At 44.3% G+C, this 18,230-nt stretch overlaps 2 protein-coding genes across 3 annotated transcripts in view; one reads left to right on the top strand and one right to left on the bottom strand.

The window, feature by feature from the left end:
* Positions 1-6,499, top strand: part of PTER (phosphotriesterase related) — a 22,526-nt gene extending 16,027 nt beyond the window's left edge. Inside the window, exons 4-6 of one of the 2 annotated variants that reach the window (XM_061346119.1) lie at positions 585-725; positions 4,016-4,222; positions 6,364-6,499. In XM_061346119.1, the coding sequence (XP_061202103.1) occupies positions 585-725; positions 4,016-4,222; positions 6,364-6,391 (376 nt within the window). In that variant the 3' untranslated portion in view covers positions 6,392-6,499. Of the gene's footprint in view, positions 1-584; positions 726-4,015; positions 4,857-6,363 lie in introns of those variants that run through there. The other variant, XM_061346120.1, reaches the window with a different exon arrangement.
* C1QL3 (complement C1q like 3) lies at positions 4,995-13,591 on the bottom strand. The gene is made up of 2 exons (XM_061346121.1): positions 12,297-13,591; positions 4,995-7,787 (listed from the first exon to the last, which is right to left on the bottom strand). Exons 1-2 carry the CDS (start codon positions 12,882-12,884, stop codon positions 7,608-7,610), a joined length of 768 nt encoding a protein of 255 aa, XP_061202105.1. The 5' UTR covers positions 12,885-13,591; the 3' UTR covers positions 4,995-7,607.
* Positions 13,592-18,230: the final 4,639 nt, after the last annotated feature.

The following is an 18,230-nucleotide window of genomic DNA, read 5'->3' on the forward strand; positions in this document are numbered from 1 at the left end:
GATCCCATTGCAGACAATGATATATTGCTGTTCTAATGACAATCTAGAAACATCAGTGTACAGAATAGAAACTAAAGACAAAGTTGTGTATTACTGGTGTGTGATAGATGAAATGAGCCCTGGATGTAGCTGTCTCCTGTAACTTTTTTGAGAAAGTAAATCTGTCTTCTGTAACAAATCCGTTGTCTTGCTTAAATGTCTCGATGAATTAACCTCCTCCTTAAATGTCCTTCCTTGCTAGGTTGTCTATTGAGAGGGTTAGTGATATCAAAATTAAGTAACTTTCCTGTTTCCATTTCAAGATTATCATGTATGTTTTCATTATTTCATGGGGGAAGAATTGGGTTTGTTTTGGTTTACTTTGTTTTAATGCATGAAGTCCCAGATGGAGGTGAAAGGTGTATGAGCTTAAGTTGCATGTGTCAAACAGGAGTCCTGTTTTCCAAAAGGGTGAACTACATCTTAGATTATTGCTTTTGTTTCTTGAAGTAGGATGTCTCAAAATACCTATCCTCTTTTTTCTTCCTGTTATAATGATTTTTTCTTCCCTTTACAATGCTGACTTTGTTTTATATGTTCCTCAGGACCATATTTGATAAAAAGAAACTTCTGGAATTTGCTGACCTTGGGTGCTATTTAGAGTATGACCTATTTGGTACAGAATTTCTTCATTACCACTTCCATCCTGAGATTGACATGCCAAGCGACAATGACAGAATTACAAGGTATCTGCTTCCATGCGGTTTAAGCTATAGCATTGCCATTGACAAATGAATATTATTGGTACTTGTTTTAAGGCCATCACAGTGATTCTGCTTGCTGTTCAAAATTGCCTTTTTTCATATTAAAATAATGACGGTTTTCCCCTGCTGCTGGCATGTCGTTAGAGCGGCATGTATGATTTCTTCTGTCTGCAAAGGAAGGAATCATAGTGTTGTGGAAAGTTACTTGAGAAGAAGATCAAGAGCTTTTTTCACTTTATTCTCTGTCCTAATTCTGTGCTGATCTGGTTGAATTTTATCATTTACTGCATTTATATAGTCTGTAAAAAAGGTTGGAGATACTGGATTCATGTTAAGGTTTGGCTTTTATTTGAAACACAGTATGGGAAACCTAGTGCTGCTGCCAAGCATCATCTGAGCCTGTTACATCTCCTCACAAATGCAGTAAACCAGCAGAGCCCATTGGTTGTCCTGGGCAGATTTGTGCTTCCATCCTGAAAACCACTCTTTTTTTTTTTCTTCCAGGCGCTTTACCATCCCTCCTTCCCCTCTCCTTTTGCCCTTTCTCTCTTCCGAAAGGTGTAATTCCCAGCTCCTCAGCACTCCCATGCTCCTTGCACTCACAATGTGAAAATATTGGCCCCACTGGCAGGATACCTCTTCCCTGCTACTTGTCAGCCCATGCAGTCTCAGCTCAGCTGCACAGCAAATCTGTTGTGCTGTGCTAACACAAGGTATTGCCAAGGAGATGCACTCCTTGCAGAAACTGTAAGAGAGAAGGTAGGATCAGCTGGGAATGGGCATCTCACTCCTTCCACGCTGGAGGTGGAAGCCTCCTCTGCTGTTTGTCCACAATGTTCGTGTGCAGTGAAGTGGCAGGTTTCTGAGGGTGGGCTGCCATCCTGCCTGTGTCTTTTTTTCCTTTCAGAATTCCTTGATTAGAAACATTCTGTGATCCTTGATCACTAATTAAGTAACTTTCCAGCTTTCACTTACATTTCAGACACAGCTTCCTTCCCCCTCATTGTCATATTAACCTCAAAACTAATCTTCTCTGTTTTCAGACTGTTCTCTTCTTAAGAAGGTGTCGTGGTTACTATTCCACTTACTGCCAAGTGTTTGCTGCTGCTTTTCACAGGAGAAATCCTATCTCTGTCTTAACAGGGCTCTGAGCCTTGCACTTGGTATTTTAAACTGTTGCACCAAATACACTGTTTTCACATTTAGCATGGGTAAAGCTGCTCCTCTCCCCTGTGCCTCCCCCCCTTTCCTGTTCCATGGGAGGTCAGCGTGTGCACAGGGCTGTGAGGAGTGTGTGTAGAAGAATGGGCTACGCCGTGGTTAGCAAGTGTTTGTTCAACCATGGCAAAGTTTTCATTCCATCCATGATACTTGCTCAGCCATTGATGTCTCTCCTTCAGCTCTCTGGCATTTGAGTATCTGTTGCAGCAGGCTGTTGATAGGAAGAAAACACAAAAAGTGTTTTCATTGTATGGTGTGAGTATGCACATTTGAGTTAGATGTGCTATTAAATGGGTTTTGCTGGGTTTTTGATGTATCCACACTGGATATAGGATGACAGTGGCAATCTCCTTAGGGTTTGTGTTTTTTTTTGTCAAACTGCACCAGAGAAGTGGAAGACAAATAGACATTTAAATATGTTGATGAACATACTGAAGAGAAAATATATATTTGGGTCTTGTCTATTCAAAACGTAAACTCCTGTAGTCATGCCATACCTACCCAAACACAGTTTAGCCATGTGTGTACTTCCATATTTTTTGCTGCAGCCTACTGTCAATGCAAGTAAAAGAACTGATTTTTTTCAGGGGCAGTTTTTCCTTGAGTCAGAAGCAAGTACTAACAAAACTTACAATAATGAGCAAAAAGCAAGAATGAGTATGGGATGTAAAGGACCATATGCTTCCCAGCCCCTGAAATTCATCCAGACATGAAGGGAGATGATTCTAAGATGTTTGGTCAGCAAAGAACTTAGTCACTCCGTTGTCATTGTTCTTATTCTCAGGTTGGCTTGTGGTCTGCCTGAATTTTAGGCTGGAAAAGATACTTGTGATGTTGTAATACAACAGTATACATAGTGCTGTGCACTAAATAGCACAGCTTATGGTGGGTTTTTGAAAGATGCTCATATTTTACCAAGTTCTATCTTATTTGCCTTTTTCCTGATGCCCATATTGATTTGATCCTGCTGCATGTATCTTCTCATAACTAATTGTAATAAAACCTGACAGTAAGGGCTTTCAGATATGATGTAGTTCCTTATAAAACTGGTATTTGCTTTCTTGCTGTTCAAAGCACAGTCAGGAAGTTAAGAATTAGAATTTCACAGTGCTGGCAAATGATAGAGAGTTGGGTGCCTTCATGAGGAACAAGCACTTCCTAGGTCCGGTCTGTCCATCTCTGCATTAAATGCTGCAACCTACTGCCAAACTAAACTGAAGCCTAGTGGGAAACGTAACAGTCATGCAGAACAGGAGTTTAGACACCCACTGAATAAATTTCAGAGAATGAGCAGAGCAAAGGATTAAGTTTACTGGGGTGAAAAGTGGAACAGAAGGGCTTGCTACGGCGGGCTTGCTACAAGGCAGTGACCAGAAGGATTACTTCTTTTTCCAAGCCGATTTGTCATTTTGCCAAGTGTTTTTAGCTGGGCTGTTGTACTAACTCCTCTCATTTCCTGACAGATGCACTGTGCAACACCTGTCTTATCTTCCTTAACAAACATCTTTGAAACGTTTTTGTATGTTAACTGTCTATGGAATGTTTGCTAAATGGAAATTAACTAAAGATATGGAAGTATTTGTGTGATTGAGCTGGGCTTCTCAAAGGACCTGTCACACACAGAGTCTGGTCATTAACAAATGTAATGGGACTAGCACTGTGAGAGCAGCAATAACTAACCTGCAGAGAAGGAGTTTATGTAGCAAATTAATACTTACTCGTGTATGTAAAACCCATGTCCCGCTCTTCATGACATTCCTCCATGGACTTAATGGGGCTGGGAATGCAAAGTCATGGACCAACTGCAAAGTGTTTCCCTTCTCCATTTTGTGATGTGGTGGTATGTTTTCAGAGGTGTTTGGGGGTTTTTCATTCAATAAATTACGTGGTTTATTTTAATTGCATATAAGGAATATGTCTTCTGAGTAGCTGAAAATAAGTATTTCCATTATTATACAGTCCAGCAATGAGGAAAAAGAGTAAATCCTGCTCAGTTCTATGCTGTTGCACTGGGAGCCTTTTACTGACAGGTATGCTTTTTACTTTTGCAGGATTCGTATGCTGGTCAATGAAGGCTATGAAGACAGAATTCTGATTGCTCATGATGTGCATACTAAGAATAGGTTGATGAAATATGGAGGCCATGGATATTCACATATCCTTAAAAATATAATTCCTAAAATGCTGATTAGAGGCATATCCCAAGACAAAATTGATAAAATACTCCTAGCAAATCCAAAGCGGTGGCTGACTTTTAAGTAAGAATAATGAATAAACATGCCTATTTTATAAGGAATCTTGATAAAATTCATGTTTGTTTCAGGAGAGCAGTCATTTTAAAACATGGTTCTTTTCAGAGAAGCTGGAAGTTACTAGTTAGATGTGAACAAACTGATTATGATTTTTCTCTTTAATGAGAAAAATAAACTAATATATATCCTCTCTGCATTTTCTCCCTTTTAGAAGTCTGCCCAGAAATAATTTACTGGATATGAGCCTACCTGCAAAATCTTTTCTATTGAAATGTTAAAATGATTGTTTCTACAGGGTAATCTAATACTACTATTAAATGTTACCCAAAGTATTATTGAAGATGCATCATCTGGACTTCAAAGGAAATTAGAGTTTTCAATTAAATTCTCCTTCTCCAGGGGGTGATTTTAATCCTTGTAATATTGACAATGTTCTAATTATCCTTATATTCTTTAAATAATGCTTGCTAAGAGGTCTGTGACTTTTATATAGCTTCCACAGACAACAGAAGGGAAAAAGAATCTCCAGTAATTCTAAAATGAGATTGTTTCTTTGTAGTTTATCAACTTATTTTTAACTGAGAGTGCAAAAATTACTTGGAAAATATATTTTTAATAAAGCAATTTGATGACTTCTTAAGCTATGTATGTTATTGTGGACGTCTTCTTTTAATTGAATCAATTTTTTATCCTGAACTTTTGGGATCTCACAGCGATCATGTGAAACTTGATGCAGACCAGCTTCTTTTTTGTAAGGAGGCAACACCAAAAGTCAAAATGTATTACATAATACAGTTTTAATGAGTTGTAATAGTTATAACAAAGGTTGTGATATAAGTCTTTACAAATCAGTATATCAAGATATGATGAAAAAGGAAGAAATGTTTGCTTTCTATGTGTTTTTCACATAAAGTGTGTTCTTTGCTCTTGTCTAACTTTAACCAGGGCAGGTGATTTATCCAAAAAATGGTCTTATCCAGTGGCAGTGGTAGCCTGATTTCAAAAACTTCTTCAACTTGGACCTTATCATCTGGTAGTACTACGCTTTTCCAATAAATACCTTAGTAAATGCACATTGCAAATTGTAAATGATCTCTAGCCTGCTACGTTACTGTTGAATACTCTGTAGAGAATCTCTGGCTACACTGCTGTTGTGAGTGTGCTAACCAATGAAAGCAACCATGGAGCGAACAGACCTGAAGTCTATTACACATCTGTTAATAAAATACATTACCTTGTAGGAAAAAAACCAGCCCAGGAGTAATCACTGCAGTGTAAGGGTATAGGTTGGCACTTTGTCATAAAGTAAAAGTGTTACCAGCCTGGTGAGATAATACACAAGCAATTGGCAGCACAATGTCCCTTTATAAATCCTAGCTGAATTAAACTGGATCTGTCAGCCTAGACTAACTCAATACTTGTTTTGAAGTGGACAAGTCAAAACAGAGTAACACTTTCTGTTTAAAATAAATTTAACTCGTTCAAACAAGAAATTTTCTGACAGATTCATAAAACCTTTTACTGAGCAGCCAGCATCAAAGAGCTTTTTTGTCACAGTGGCAGACACATTCAGCATCTTAGTACAGATAAATCTAAGTCTGTACCCTTAGTAATTAGACAAGGTTGCTTGTGGCAAAGTACATGAAACAGAAACGCTAGGGGTAGCTTCTATTACTCTTTAAGAAGTTATGAAAATGGTACCTTCATTTTGCCAAAACGTTAAGCAATATAACCAACTGTGCTAAGGAGCTAATTAATTATCCTGCTATAATTTAGGTTTAGAATGAGATCTGCAAGTTTTAACCTGAGAGAAACAGACAGCCTCCCCTCCCCAAACCAAACCAAATAATAAATCCATTTTCTGAATAAAAATACTCTATGGACATTACTGGTATTAACTGATTTTAAAGCATTTTTATAACTATGCAACTCATAATGCCTGTGTTTAGTTTAATTCTCCAAGCCATTAATCCTTTCTATGGATTAAACTTCTTTGAGACTTTATATATATCTATCTATATATATATGAATGAGAAAAATAGGTTTTAATACACACTTCTTTTTTTTTTTGCATGTAAATATCTGCTTCTTTCTTTGCATATGTGTTATCATTTTTGGTAATATGCTTATTTGTGTCCATTTCATAGGCACACCTTACTACAAACCAGTAACTAGCTACCATGGAAAAGGTCAGTGTGACAGCATTCTCTCACGTGTCAGATCTCCCATTCTTCCTTTGTAGGAATAAGCCCACTAACATCAGTGAGACAAGACACCTAAGACGAGTAATGTTTTGACCCATTATACTCCTATGAAATTCTAGTTGAACATCTGCAGTATGTTAAGTCATCACTATTTTATTAAAAATTGTACCCAAGTACAGACTAAGCGCTAAAGGACTAATGACAACTAATTGCTGCAAAGAAAACACTACCTTAGTCTGAGGATGTGGATGCCAGCCTTGCTAAATATTTACACAACTAACCGTCTAGTATGGGCCTGTAAGAATTGTCTAAATTCATATATTTACATGTTTACAATTTAAAGGCCAAATCGTCTTTTTTTTTCCACTAATATCAATGGGAGTTTTGCCATTGGCTTTGGTGGAATCAGGGATTTGGTCCAATAGAATAGTTTATATTCTATTTTATATAGCTATATTTTTCAGGAAGTAAGAAAAAGAAAAGTGTTTCTTCTATCCCTTTTCCTTTAGAACACAGCTAAGGGGAAAACAAAATTTAAACAACTCCACTGGGTTGATTTGATGTCAAAAGTCTAATGTAAACCTACAAAGCAGGAACATTGAGTTAAGGCTTGAAGCTGATTAGTTTCTAGTTTTATGTAGAAGGATAAGAAAAGTACAAGTCAAACAATTCCTTTGGAGAGAGAAAGTATATTTTGATTACCCCTTCCTTTTATTGGAAAATCATTCCTCATCACACTATGAGTGGACTCCAAGCATCATTGTTAGCAAGTAAGTCACAAGAACCGAAGCTGAAGTATGGATAAAGCAGCAAGATCATAACACATCAAAGTATCATACACATTGAAAAAATACCTCAGCGTCCTTAGGTGGTGTTTTATGTTTCTATAAAAATTTGCTCTATGTAGGACTTCATTCACATGGACACTGACAATGAGGAAGTATTTGCTTTGGCGGTACTGGATCGCACATCTGTTTAACTTGTTTTGCAATTTTTTAACATAAGGTTTCTCTGTGTTGTACAGATGTGAATCAGGTAGCGTTCGACTTTTCCCCCCTGCTACTGAGGTGCTCGATGGTCGCTCTCTGCTGGGGTGCTTGTTTCATTGACTTTTGCCACGCAAATCCATTGCTTAGAAGAGCAAGCTTCATTTTTGGACTGGTTTGGTGGGTCTGTTTTACTCATTATCAGTCAGCATAAATAATAAATCCAGAAAATGTGCTGTATTTGTTGTTGTTTCCTCCATGTGCTTTTCCTCCATCTAATTTAATGTAAACTTCATCTCCTGGCTCCAAATGAAGAACCACGCTGTTACTGGCATAGTCGTAGTTCTGATCAGCATCCTGAGCAATCGCACTAGCTCGAACCTACATAAAATACATAATGAGTGGTTAAGAAAACTCAGATAATTCTTCCTGCATGGTGAAATTAAAGCATATCCTCAATGTTTTGTTCAGCATGCACAAGTTGCCACATTAAATGCCTGGCAACATATACTGTAGTTCTTTCCTATGGTTATTGCTTATTTTCTCCTATAGTACAACCTCTGAAATGAAAGCAGTAACTAAGAACTATCCTTTCTCAGTCATCTTATTAGTACACAACCACCACCTGCACTCCTGTAGATGTTTGGAGCCTTTTTAAATACATATGGAGTAACAGCTGGAGTTGGGACAACTGAATCTGGTCATGTGCCAGTTTTACATTGGCACTGCTTTTCTTTGAATGGGATGAGTGATTGACACTGGTGAGGATCCGCAGTGAGGCCCTGTTGGTAATACCTGGATGGACTTTTCCCAGAGGCGATTTATTGTTGTACTGCTAATGGCATTATGCTGCAAAAAGAATACAAAACATCCGCACCCAACCGCACACACACTCCAGTGCACACAAAGCAGGTAAAGAGCCTGCTCAGGGTTTGGGGAAACTGCTATTGCCACATTTCAGCGAGCAAACGTTTAATTCTGGTGTGGTTTAAGAGATGCAAATGTGCAAAATCACACAGCCACAAAGTGGCTCTTTGCTCTAGGAGGTTTGGGGGTATACAAGTCACTGAGGGCTTTTCATTTGCAACTTTCACTTAAACCTAATTTTTTTCTGCATTCCTCCCTTGCTATTCTGCTGCTGAGTACGTTTGACATTACTAGCAAACTGGAAGTAATCTGTGATGGATTTCAGGATGCATGTTGGTTTCCAGCACTGAATAGCCTGTGCCATTGCAAATCTCCAAATCATTTATATATAATTTGACCCTGTTCAGTAAAATATTTAAACTTAGTTGTATGTGATTTATTTCAGTGTAACACATCATCTGCTTGGCTTTGTTCTAGCATAGTTAAAGAGCAGTAAGTGATTTAGTGGTCCTGCAAACCTGAACTAAGTAATAATGCATGACTTGGTGTACTATATGTGGAATTTTATCTGTTCTGAGTTGAAAAAATAGGCTATAACTCACAATTTTCAATGGATTCCTTTCAAAGTTTAAATGATACATTTCCAAATTAAATTTTCATGTGATAGGATTTCACATTAATACTGAAACGTTCTTTTACCACACGGGTTCTTATAGCATTATGCAGCTGAAAAAAATCACAGAAAGTGGAAATTCTTTATACATCCTGTAAGGAGAGGAAGAAAGGCTTACAAGGCTTGCAGGGGTGTGACAGGATGCAAATTTAAACTGATACACGGCAGGATGATAAACCCCAACTATTTCAGGATTTCTTGGTCCTGAACAGTCTGGGATTGTTTACAGAGACAAGCTATTTTTCTGGTGTTTAAGCAATAATTATTCTAAGCACTGGGTATGTCCTCTGGATTAATGACAGGCAGGGTGGTTGAAGTCTGTGGGCCATTAACCCTGGAAATACCCTCCAAAGGAAATAAAGTGCTGAGACAGTCGCTGGGAAGGTGAGGGTGTAAACAGAGGGAGGAATGGGAAGGAGAGAAAAGGCTACAGGTGAGGTAGGAAAACTTTCATAGAGAGCTAGTGTCTTGCATACTGGCAAACAAAATGGTTAAAAGTACATTCCAGATTCCCATTTACATGGTAATGAAGTGCTACTTCTGTGGATTTGTCTAAAATGTTGTGCTTCTGTGAATGGTAAAGGTGATTTCCAATTGCATTAGTGACTATCTTAAGGGTATGGTGACAACATATGGTCACTGACTACAACAGCAATGAATATTTAATTGTTAAGATTCTACATACAGTACATACTGGCTTAAGAGAAAAAGGAAAAAAGACAGTATTGAAAGTCTAGAAACCAAAGTGCCAATCTTCCTGCCCTCTGCATAGCAATAAATGCCCCCTATACTCTACTGTGCTATTCTTGGAGGTTTTACCTGCTTGTTTGGTCAGCCAGAGCACAGGCTAGGAGAACAGCCTCAAATGAATTCTCAGTGTACTGACTGCTGCAAAACGGTAAATGTATCTCAAAATGAAACCGCTAATGGGCTATACATTTCAGAAGTTGCGTGCAAGTTCTCTCATGAAGCTATGCTCTCAGGTTGCACACACATACTAAACAGTGTGATCTAAGGTAAGCTGTGTGATCTCAGTTTACCTTAAAGCTGAGATCAAGCTTCATAACCATTAAAGAAGGCAATGTGTTAACAGCAGAGACCTTGAGGTTCCACCTGTGCACTGCTTAGGGATAATCTGTTCCCGCTGTAAGTCATGCGCTTTTCAGCGTTTTGGTCTTTTCATTGTTAGAAAACACCGGATTTATAATGTGACCTTTGTCAGACTCCCATTTAACGGCTTCCTTCCAAAATGGCTGAGCTTTCTCACAAATAATACTCAAAATTAACCGCTGTCACATCAGCGTTTAGTGTTTCAAGCATAAATCATCATCAAAAGGAGGCACTGCTCCATTAAAACTGTGTATCAATTTTAAATAGTTTGTATTTACCTAAACACTTACCTTTGCATAGATAGATACAAATATATACATAGAACCCCTCCCCTTTCTTGTCTCCCCCCCCCCCCCTTTGAACCGCTGCGACATTAAATTTTCTCATGGCTGGTACTGGAAGCAGTTACATTTGGGAACGATTAGACTTCATATTCATTGCAATAGCTATAATTGAGTATTTTTTAAACGTGCTGGTGTGTATTTTGTTCAGGGTTTGGGTAAATAAACACTTTAAAACATTATAAATGGGGGTCAAAACCAGAAGAATGTTTTAATGCCAATAAAATGGTATCCTCGCTGTGGAAAATACTACCTTCGCCTGAAGAAATCAAAGCAAGTGTGTAGCGATGTACTTCGCTTTGCTAGTCCTGCTCTATCTGTTGTGGTAGTATTTATGGTGGACATTTTCTAATTTAATTAATTGCTGCTGATGGCCTCGTTATTCTGGTTCCTTGGTACTTCTGAGGGGCCATAAACAGAAGGTTAAGCGCTCTATTAAATGAATTAACGGGCCGCCGCCGCTCCCGCTTGCGCCGAGCGCCAAGGGCCGGGGGGCTGAGGGCTCCGCTGATCTGCGATGCTCTGCAGGGACGGGGCGCACGGACGAGCGAACGGACACGGCGGGGACACCGGATCAACCCCTAGCCCAGCCCGCCGGAGGTGAACAGCCCGGGCAGAGCGCCGGGTACCCCAAACAGGGAGAGCCGGCAGGCGGCAACCCGCTGCGGGCCGGTACAGCCCTGGCGGGGAAGGACCTGTTGAACGGCGGGTCCCTCACCCTCCCTCCGCAGTGGAGGCCGGGGAGAGCACCACGGGGCCCCCGGAGACGCGGGGAACCCCGTGCTGCCCTCGGCACCCAAGGCAGGAGGCATGGCGGTATCGCGGAGCGCTCCCATAATTAGAGCCAAGCTCTCTGTCTGCGAGCAGCGCACGGAAGAAAGGCAAAATTGCGAAGTACGCTCCTCGGGGGCGATGTGACAGTCACGGCCCCTGCGAGCGCGGTGCCAACCTTTACCCTAATTAAAATGGATGACTCCTCTGTCTCTCAGAGCTAGCACGGCTGAGTCTTTAATTATTCTGAACGCTTCCCTCCTGTCGGGGATGCTGGGAGACCTCGGGCAGTGGCTGTTTGCCGGCCCGCCGCCGGGAGAGGTCTGCGGGCACCGTGCTCTCACTGCTACCGGCTTTCCCTGGCAGAGGGAGGCTTCGCTCCCAGCAGGGTCTGAGCGTGTCCAAATCGGGCGTGGGAGCCCCGTCCCGTGGGTGTTTCCCTCGCTCACATCTCACCCTTCCCTACGCAGGATCACCCCTCTGAGCTCACCGCCTCCCCCGGCTCCTGCTCTTTCTCAGCGAGATTCCGCTCCCTGGGGGACCCCCTGTCCCGCTCCCCCCCGCGGGAGCAGCCGCCCCGGATGCCCTCCGCTCCCGGACCGGCATGCTGCGGCTAGCGCGGCCGACACTGAGCACCGGACGAGGGAAGCGGCCGGCGTCCAGGTGCTGCTCTGCCCGCGGGCGGGCTCGGACAGAGGGCTGGGAGCGGGAGCCAGCGGAGGGACTCTCGGGGAAAAGAATGCTCTGAGTCCGCATTCACCCCGCGGGCCGGCGGAGCACCCGAGGCGGAGCCGGCAGGGCCCCGTCTGCTGCGGAGCAACGAGCGTCCGCTCCCCTCAACTCCCCCAGGGGTTTTCGTCCTTCCCCGCCCGTTGCCCTCACGGCGCCCACCCCCTCAGGGAGCCCGGCTTTCTCTCTCGGGTGCCGACCGACAGAACGATCAGGACCTGCAGATCACTTAGTTCCAACGCCCAAACTACCCCAACGCACTTCCTTGTGCCCGCCTCCTCAGAGACCCAGTCTCCCCACGGGTGCCTGCTCCCCTCACGGTACCCGGCTGCCCTGAGCACACCCGGCTCCCTTCCGGTCTCCCCTGCTCCCCGCGACGTCCCCCGTCGAGGTGCCCACCTGGTTGTTCTTGCAGAGGTCGGCCCACATGCTGGTGCCGTCGCCGCCCCGCATGAGCACATGGTAGGTGAAGAAGTAGATGCCGGGAATGGAGCAGGTGAACTTGCCGGTGGTGGGGTCGTAGTGGTTGCCCAGGTTGGTGACCACGTCGTCGAACTTGAGCACCTCGTAGCCCTCGTGCTGCCGCTTGAGGCCGGCGTAGAAGGCGATCTTGGGCACGGTACTATAGGTGGCGGCGCTGATGGCCCCAGCCGCGTTCAGCCCCGGTGCGCCGGGGGGACCGGGCAGACCCTGCCGCCCCGGCTCGCCCTTCTCACCCGGCGGCCCCACCGGGCCGGGCGGCCCCGGCTCCCCCGGGGGCCCGCGGGGCCCCGCTTTGCCCGGCCGTCCGGCCTCCCCCTTGGGCCCCTGGATGAAGGTGGGCAGGGACTGCATGAGGCCGCGGTCGGGCGTGGCCGCCGTGCTGGGCGCCTTGGTGCCGCCGTAGGGGTCGCAGACCATGCGGCAGGTGCCCAGCATCTCGTAGTGCGCCGAGGTGCCGGCGGAGCTGACCAGCACCGGGATGAGGATGACCAGCAGCAGCACCATCACCACCCCCAGCGCGCCGGCCGCGATCAGCCGCCGCCTGCTGCCCACCAGCCGGCTCAGCGCAGGGCGATCCTCTTGCCTGCTTTTGGACAAAATCTTGATGGTTGGCGGGGGACCTCCTCAGAGCCGAAAAACCGCCGAGCCCGCCCGAGCTCGGCTCCCCTGGGGCTTCGTCGCCCTCCCGCTGCCGGTGGCGGCGGGGACTTCAGCGGGTCGCGGCTCCGCTGCGGCCGCGGGGCGGGAGGGAGAGCAGAGGAGAGCAGCGGAGGGGAGGGAGCGCTGCCGCCGCGCCCCGGCCGCCCGCACTTTTATGCTCCTGCTGGCGATCGACTTTTTTTTTTGCAGGCTGTGCCAGTCTGAGTCAACTTTCCCTGGAACTTGCCTCTCCTCTCGCGATCGCCCCGCTCGCCTCCTCGCTTGCTCGCTCTCTCCTCTGTTTCCTCCCCTCGCACAGACGGCAGTCCTCCGCGGGGACGCGCCTCCCGGCCGCCCCGCTGCCCGCCGCCGAGAGCCCGAACCGCACCGCCGCGCCGGAGCCGGAGCCGGAGCCGAGAGAGAGCGGGATCCTGCCCGGGTGCCACCTGCCAGGAGACGAGGAGGCTGACGAGCGCGCTGGAGCAATTTATAGGCACCCAAAAGCGCAGGGGAAAGGGGAGCTGCTTTGGCATCTCATTCCAGCATCTGCTCTGCTCTTCCCACTCACAGAGAGTTTGGCATTACTCTGGCAGTGTGGGAAATATGTATTTCCCCCCCCACACCTCTCTCCCTCCCCCTCCCCTCCCGCAAACGGATGAACAGTGAAATCGTGAGCCTCACTCACTAGCTGCATCTTGCGATGACAGCTCTTTCTGGAGCAGACCGAAAAGAAGAGATGTGTTCAGCAGCCTCTGGGTACCCTTCAGGTCACCGATTGAGAATTAAAAGGTCAATCCACCTCCTGCTTAACGCTTCCCTGAGGCTGACCTGCCATATTAGTGTTTTCTGGGAAATACTGCTTTAAATATAGGGACGCTTTACAGTTGCCCATTGAACATAAACCTCCCACCTCGCACAGTAACAGAGATTAGCATCTCTCACAACTTCGGATCTCCCTCTTCTCCCCCTTCCCCGATTACAACCATGAAGGCAGAGAAGGAAGCGGTGCATCCTGTGAATTGGAATTGACGGTACTCATCACCGGCTGCCGTGCTTTCCCGGTGTTAAAGCCAGTCACCGCTTCGCTAACAAACTGACATCGGGGGAAAGAGTTGCCTTTTGTGTACAAGCCAAAGGCAAGTGCAGTCATATGCAGATCAACAGATGCCTGGACCTAAGAAAAACATCTGTCTGGCTTAACCCGGGGGCAGCAAAGCGTTTTGTTAAGTCCTGATTTTTCTTCCTTTAAAAAAAAATTATATAAATAAATAAAAATCTCGATCTTTTTAATTTTTCTATTTGTGTATGAAAGGTTTCTCCTCCCCCAAGGGGTGATGAGCACCTCCGTGACTGAGTGGGAAGGTGAATGTGCAGTATTAGTGGCATTTCTCCTGAGAAAATACTAAGGAACTTGTCCTGCTTACAGATATACAAGGTACACAAGGAGCTGTTTAAATAAACAAACAGAATTGATTCCTAAATCATACTTCTGTATTCAGGAGCAATGGACGTCAATCAAACGCGGGTGACATTTGCCTGTCAATACAGGGATGATGGCTGGAAAGAGTGTGACTTATTACAGCGAGGCAAGAATCAGAAATGAGCAACAGCGGCAAACAGGACAACAACCAAATAATGGCATCTCCAGCGATCAGAGGGCTGTGATCTTGTCTTGGATTTTATTAGCACAAAACCCCTCTCCCCTCACCCGTTCTCTTTTCTTCCTTTTCTACTCCACAACACAATAAGGTCAAACAAGCAGGCGTTGGGAAACAAAGATTCATTGATTCTTCCTTTTCAGCAGAAATGTCAGCAGCTCCTTTTGCTCTTTCCTGAGAGACTCAGAGGCAGCGAGTGTGTCCACGCTGCGTAGAGACGGGCCAGCCCAGCTCCTTATCTCCCGATAAAGCTTCCATTTCCCACACTTGTAAATATCCCTTGCGCTCTCTCTCCCCCCCCCCCTTTCTTTTTTCTTCTTCCTTCTTTTTCTTCTCCAATGCTCTGTCTTTAAAAAATCCTTTATCTGTCACTGACACAAGCTAGCCCGCTCCCTCAGCTAGGGGCTTCCCCTAAAGACCCAGGAAGGCAGCTGAACACACTTGGAGGATTATGCTCATATCTCACTGCTCTCCTCACCCCATAGGAAAGGGCTTTCAACGGTGCTCTTTTGTCTGGGCAGGAGGAAAAGTTATGGTGTGAGTGACGGGTCCATCTCAGCCTGTAGCTGGGCCCTTGAGGTGTTGTATTTAGTTATCCCTAACCCAGGTGTTTTTCATGACAGAGGTGTGCGTAAGCCTCCATTGCAACAGCCATGTTAGACGCCGGGAAAAACACTGCTCTCAAATAGGCACCAGCTTCTGTCAAACCGTAGTGATGCTGGATGACTTCCTGGCATCAAGCACACTCTCAGTTTCTCACTCCAGCTATGATGTGCCTGATTTTTAAAGTGAAGTCCTACCATGCCAACCACATTTACCTTCTCAATAGACATATAGTTTTATTCCCATGTGTATTGCCAAGAGCGCTCATTCACTCTAAACTCTTGCAGACTTTCTTCCAAAGAAGACAGCCACAAAACTCACACCTTGAGTAAGCAGAATTGAGAGAACAGGGAAAGTACTGGTGCTGGGTTGTCAGTGGACCTTGTGTGTTAGCTGGGAATACAGCCTGGGACCTTGAATGCCAGACCCACGTTTTAGTTACCAGATTATCCTTAGTTTCTAAGGAAAAATATTTATTGTCCAAGAAAACTAAGAATAGGAAACCAAAGGGCTCAGTTTTTCACTGGAGCTCTCAGTATTCTGGAGCAAAGTTAAAGGAAATGTAGAAACCTCTTTTTACCATGGGACCTTTAGTTTTCCTAAAGTGGTATGTCAGAGCATTGATTCACTGTAATTAAGGCTTGGGTAGCATTTATGCTATAATATAATCTCCTCTCATGCTAAAGGCTAACAGTCGAGCTTGACAGTCCATTCTTAATATCTTAATTGTACCTATGTGAGCTGCAGCCGGTCTTAACATGTTAAATCTCTTTGTATTTTTGGAGCCCTCTCGCAGGCTTGCTCCAGCCTTTCAGCCTGTTTGCTTCCCTTCCCGTCCTCTGGGCCTTTACACATTCAGACCGCAGCTGGTGTTCAAGCTGTATCCCCTGCAGCTTCTGCTCCTTGAAACAGCCTTCTCACAGCTCTTTTCCTTACTGACTAATTAGGTAATGTTCATACAGAGCCTTAAAGATGTACAGCATAACATGCATGGCCATTTTACATGTGTGACGTTGCCTCAGCGCTAATATAGAGTGGAGAAAACATGGAGAAAATGGTGTAAGAACGCATCCACTGGCACACAGGGGAACACATTCTGCAGTTGCCAGGCACGAAATGGCTTCTTATGCCTGACGTACTAAATTCAAAGGGTTAACCCAGCAAAAATACCATGTGAGAAAGGGCAGCCCTTTACTGGCTACAGTAAGCAGGAGTAACGTGGAAAAAGGCATATGCCGAACAAAGGAGTGTTCAAACGCTGAGCCAAGTTCCATACTGCTTCTGCTCTCTTCTATCTGCATCTGTTTTGCTCTTCCTTATATTTTAACTCTTTTTTTATTATTACTTTACTGAAGCATTTTGAATTTCAGTCAACTTAAAAATTAAGGTTTTGCTGCACTGTACCTTTAGATACACTGGTTTAGCTATGTGTGCCAAGGTTAGCATTTCAACCTGGATACAAGTGGTACAAGTGGTAGGATCAAGGAAAAACAGGCACTCACTCCAATATGTGAGTTCAGTGCTACAAAATAAAATATATCATAAAAGGAGGACAAATATTCATATCAGATGACTCAAAGTCACCATGGTGGTGACATGACACCTTTGCTGCTATCCTCAACCATTCCTGGTGTCCTATTTCACTTCTGCTCACTCAGTTTGCTAAGTCTCAGGGCATGTGTCATGTAGGAGGCTCTGGACAGGGACACATCCTGGTACCAGTTTGGGTAGAAGCTGGTACAGGCAGTGTTAACTAAGCTCTCCTAGAAACCTGCTTTGGTCAGCGTGACTGAAGACCATCTGTGTTTATAGTGGTGCAGGTTGCCCACTGGATTATTTAATAAAATTTAGACTTTTATGCTCATGGAAGGAAAATCAGCTTCAACGTACGACAGGAAAAAAGTTGCTGTGCTGTTTGTTTTAAGCTTTAACCTGTCCTCTGGAATATCGGAAGCCCTCCTGCAGGGTATTCTCTGCTGTTCAGGGATTTAAGGCATCTTTGTGTTTGAGTGCAATTGGAAATAGTCTGGATTTAATTTTGTTAATAATGCCCTTTGAAGATCTGCCTCTGAATGTGAAGGCAAACAGGAAAATGAACCAAAGAAAATGTGTCCAGGCTTGAAAGGGTTACAACCACTTTTCAAACCCGAATGAGGGGGAATTCAGGGAGGGCTGTCACTAAAGTGACAGGGCTCAACAAAGAGAATTTGCAAGTAAATTCCACATAACTCTTCCTTTTTAGTTTTTAATCTGAAAAAGCAGTCAAACATGACTAGTTACTGGGTGGGGTGTCAATTAAAATGGAAAGAGCGGTACCCAAGTCATGTATATCATGTTTTGACTGGTGAGTTACAGCAGATACAGAAACATATCTCTGTGTGTAAAAATAAGTCTTAAACACATAGGGAGCTAAAGATTACACATTCAACTGAGCAAGGTTCAGTATATGAAATAATCATGCATGCCACTTTATAAATGCCAACATAAATAGCAGTAATTAACAATAAAAGATACTCATAATTGCAAGTGTCCTTGCTTATTCCAAAGTTTAATCCACTAGTTGCAAGCATAAAAGATTGTTCTTGCAGGTTTCTCCTCTCCTTTCTCACGTGCCTGCAAACCTCCTTCTCTATGTGTTTTTTTCACAGTGATGCTCATACTTCAACCCTGGTGGTGCCTGGCCATTTGATTGCTCTTGCACTTATGATGGTATAGAACTGTAAAGATCTGTACCTAGCATCAGCTTCACAGTCTCTGGGTAAAGATGCACCCACTGAGATCCTTTTTATATCTGTCACTCCTTTCAAGTGGCAGGCCCATGCTTTCCTTTGCAGGAGGAGCTATGAGTTGGACAGTTTCTAGTGGGGTAACCAAGAGCCATGGTGCTATGGAGGTGCAGTTGAGCAACGCTTGCAACAACCAGTAAACAACTCCTCCCCACCCCCATCAA

Source organism: Neopsephotus bourkii, unplaced genomic scaffold, assembly GCF_033783945.1.
Source record: "Neopsephotus bourkii isolate Nb327-2 ecotype Australia unplaced genomic scaffold, CSIRO-AGI_Nbou_v1 NB_257, whole genome shotgun sequence".
Lineage (NCBI taxonomy): Eukaryota > Metazoa > Chordata > Aves > Psittaciformes > Psittacidae > Neopsephotus > Neopsephotus bourkii.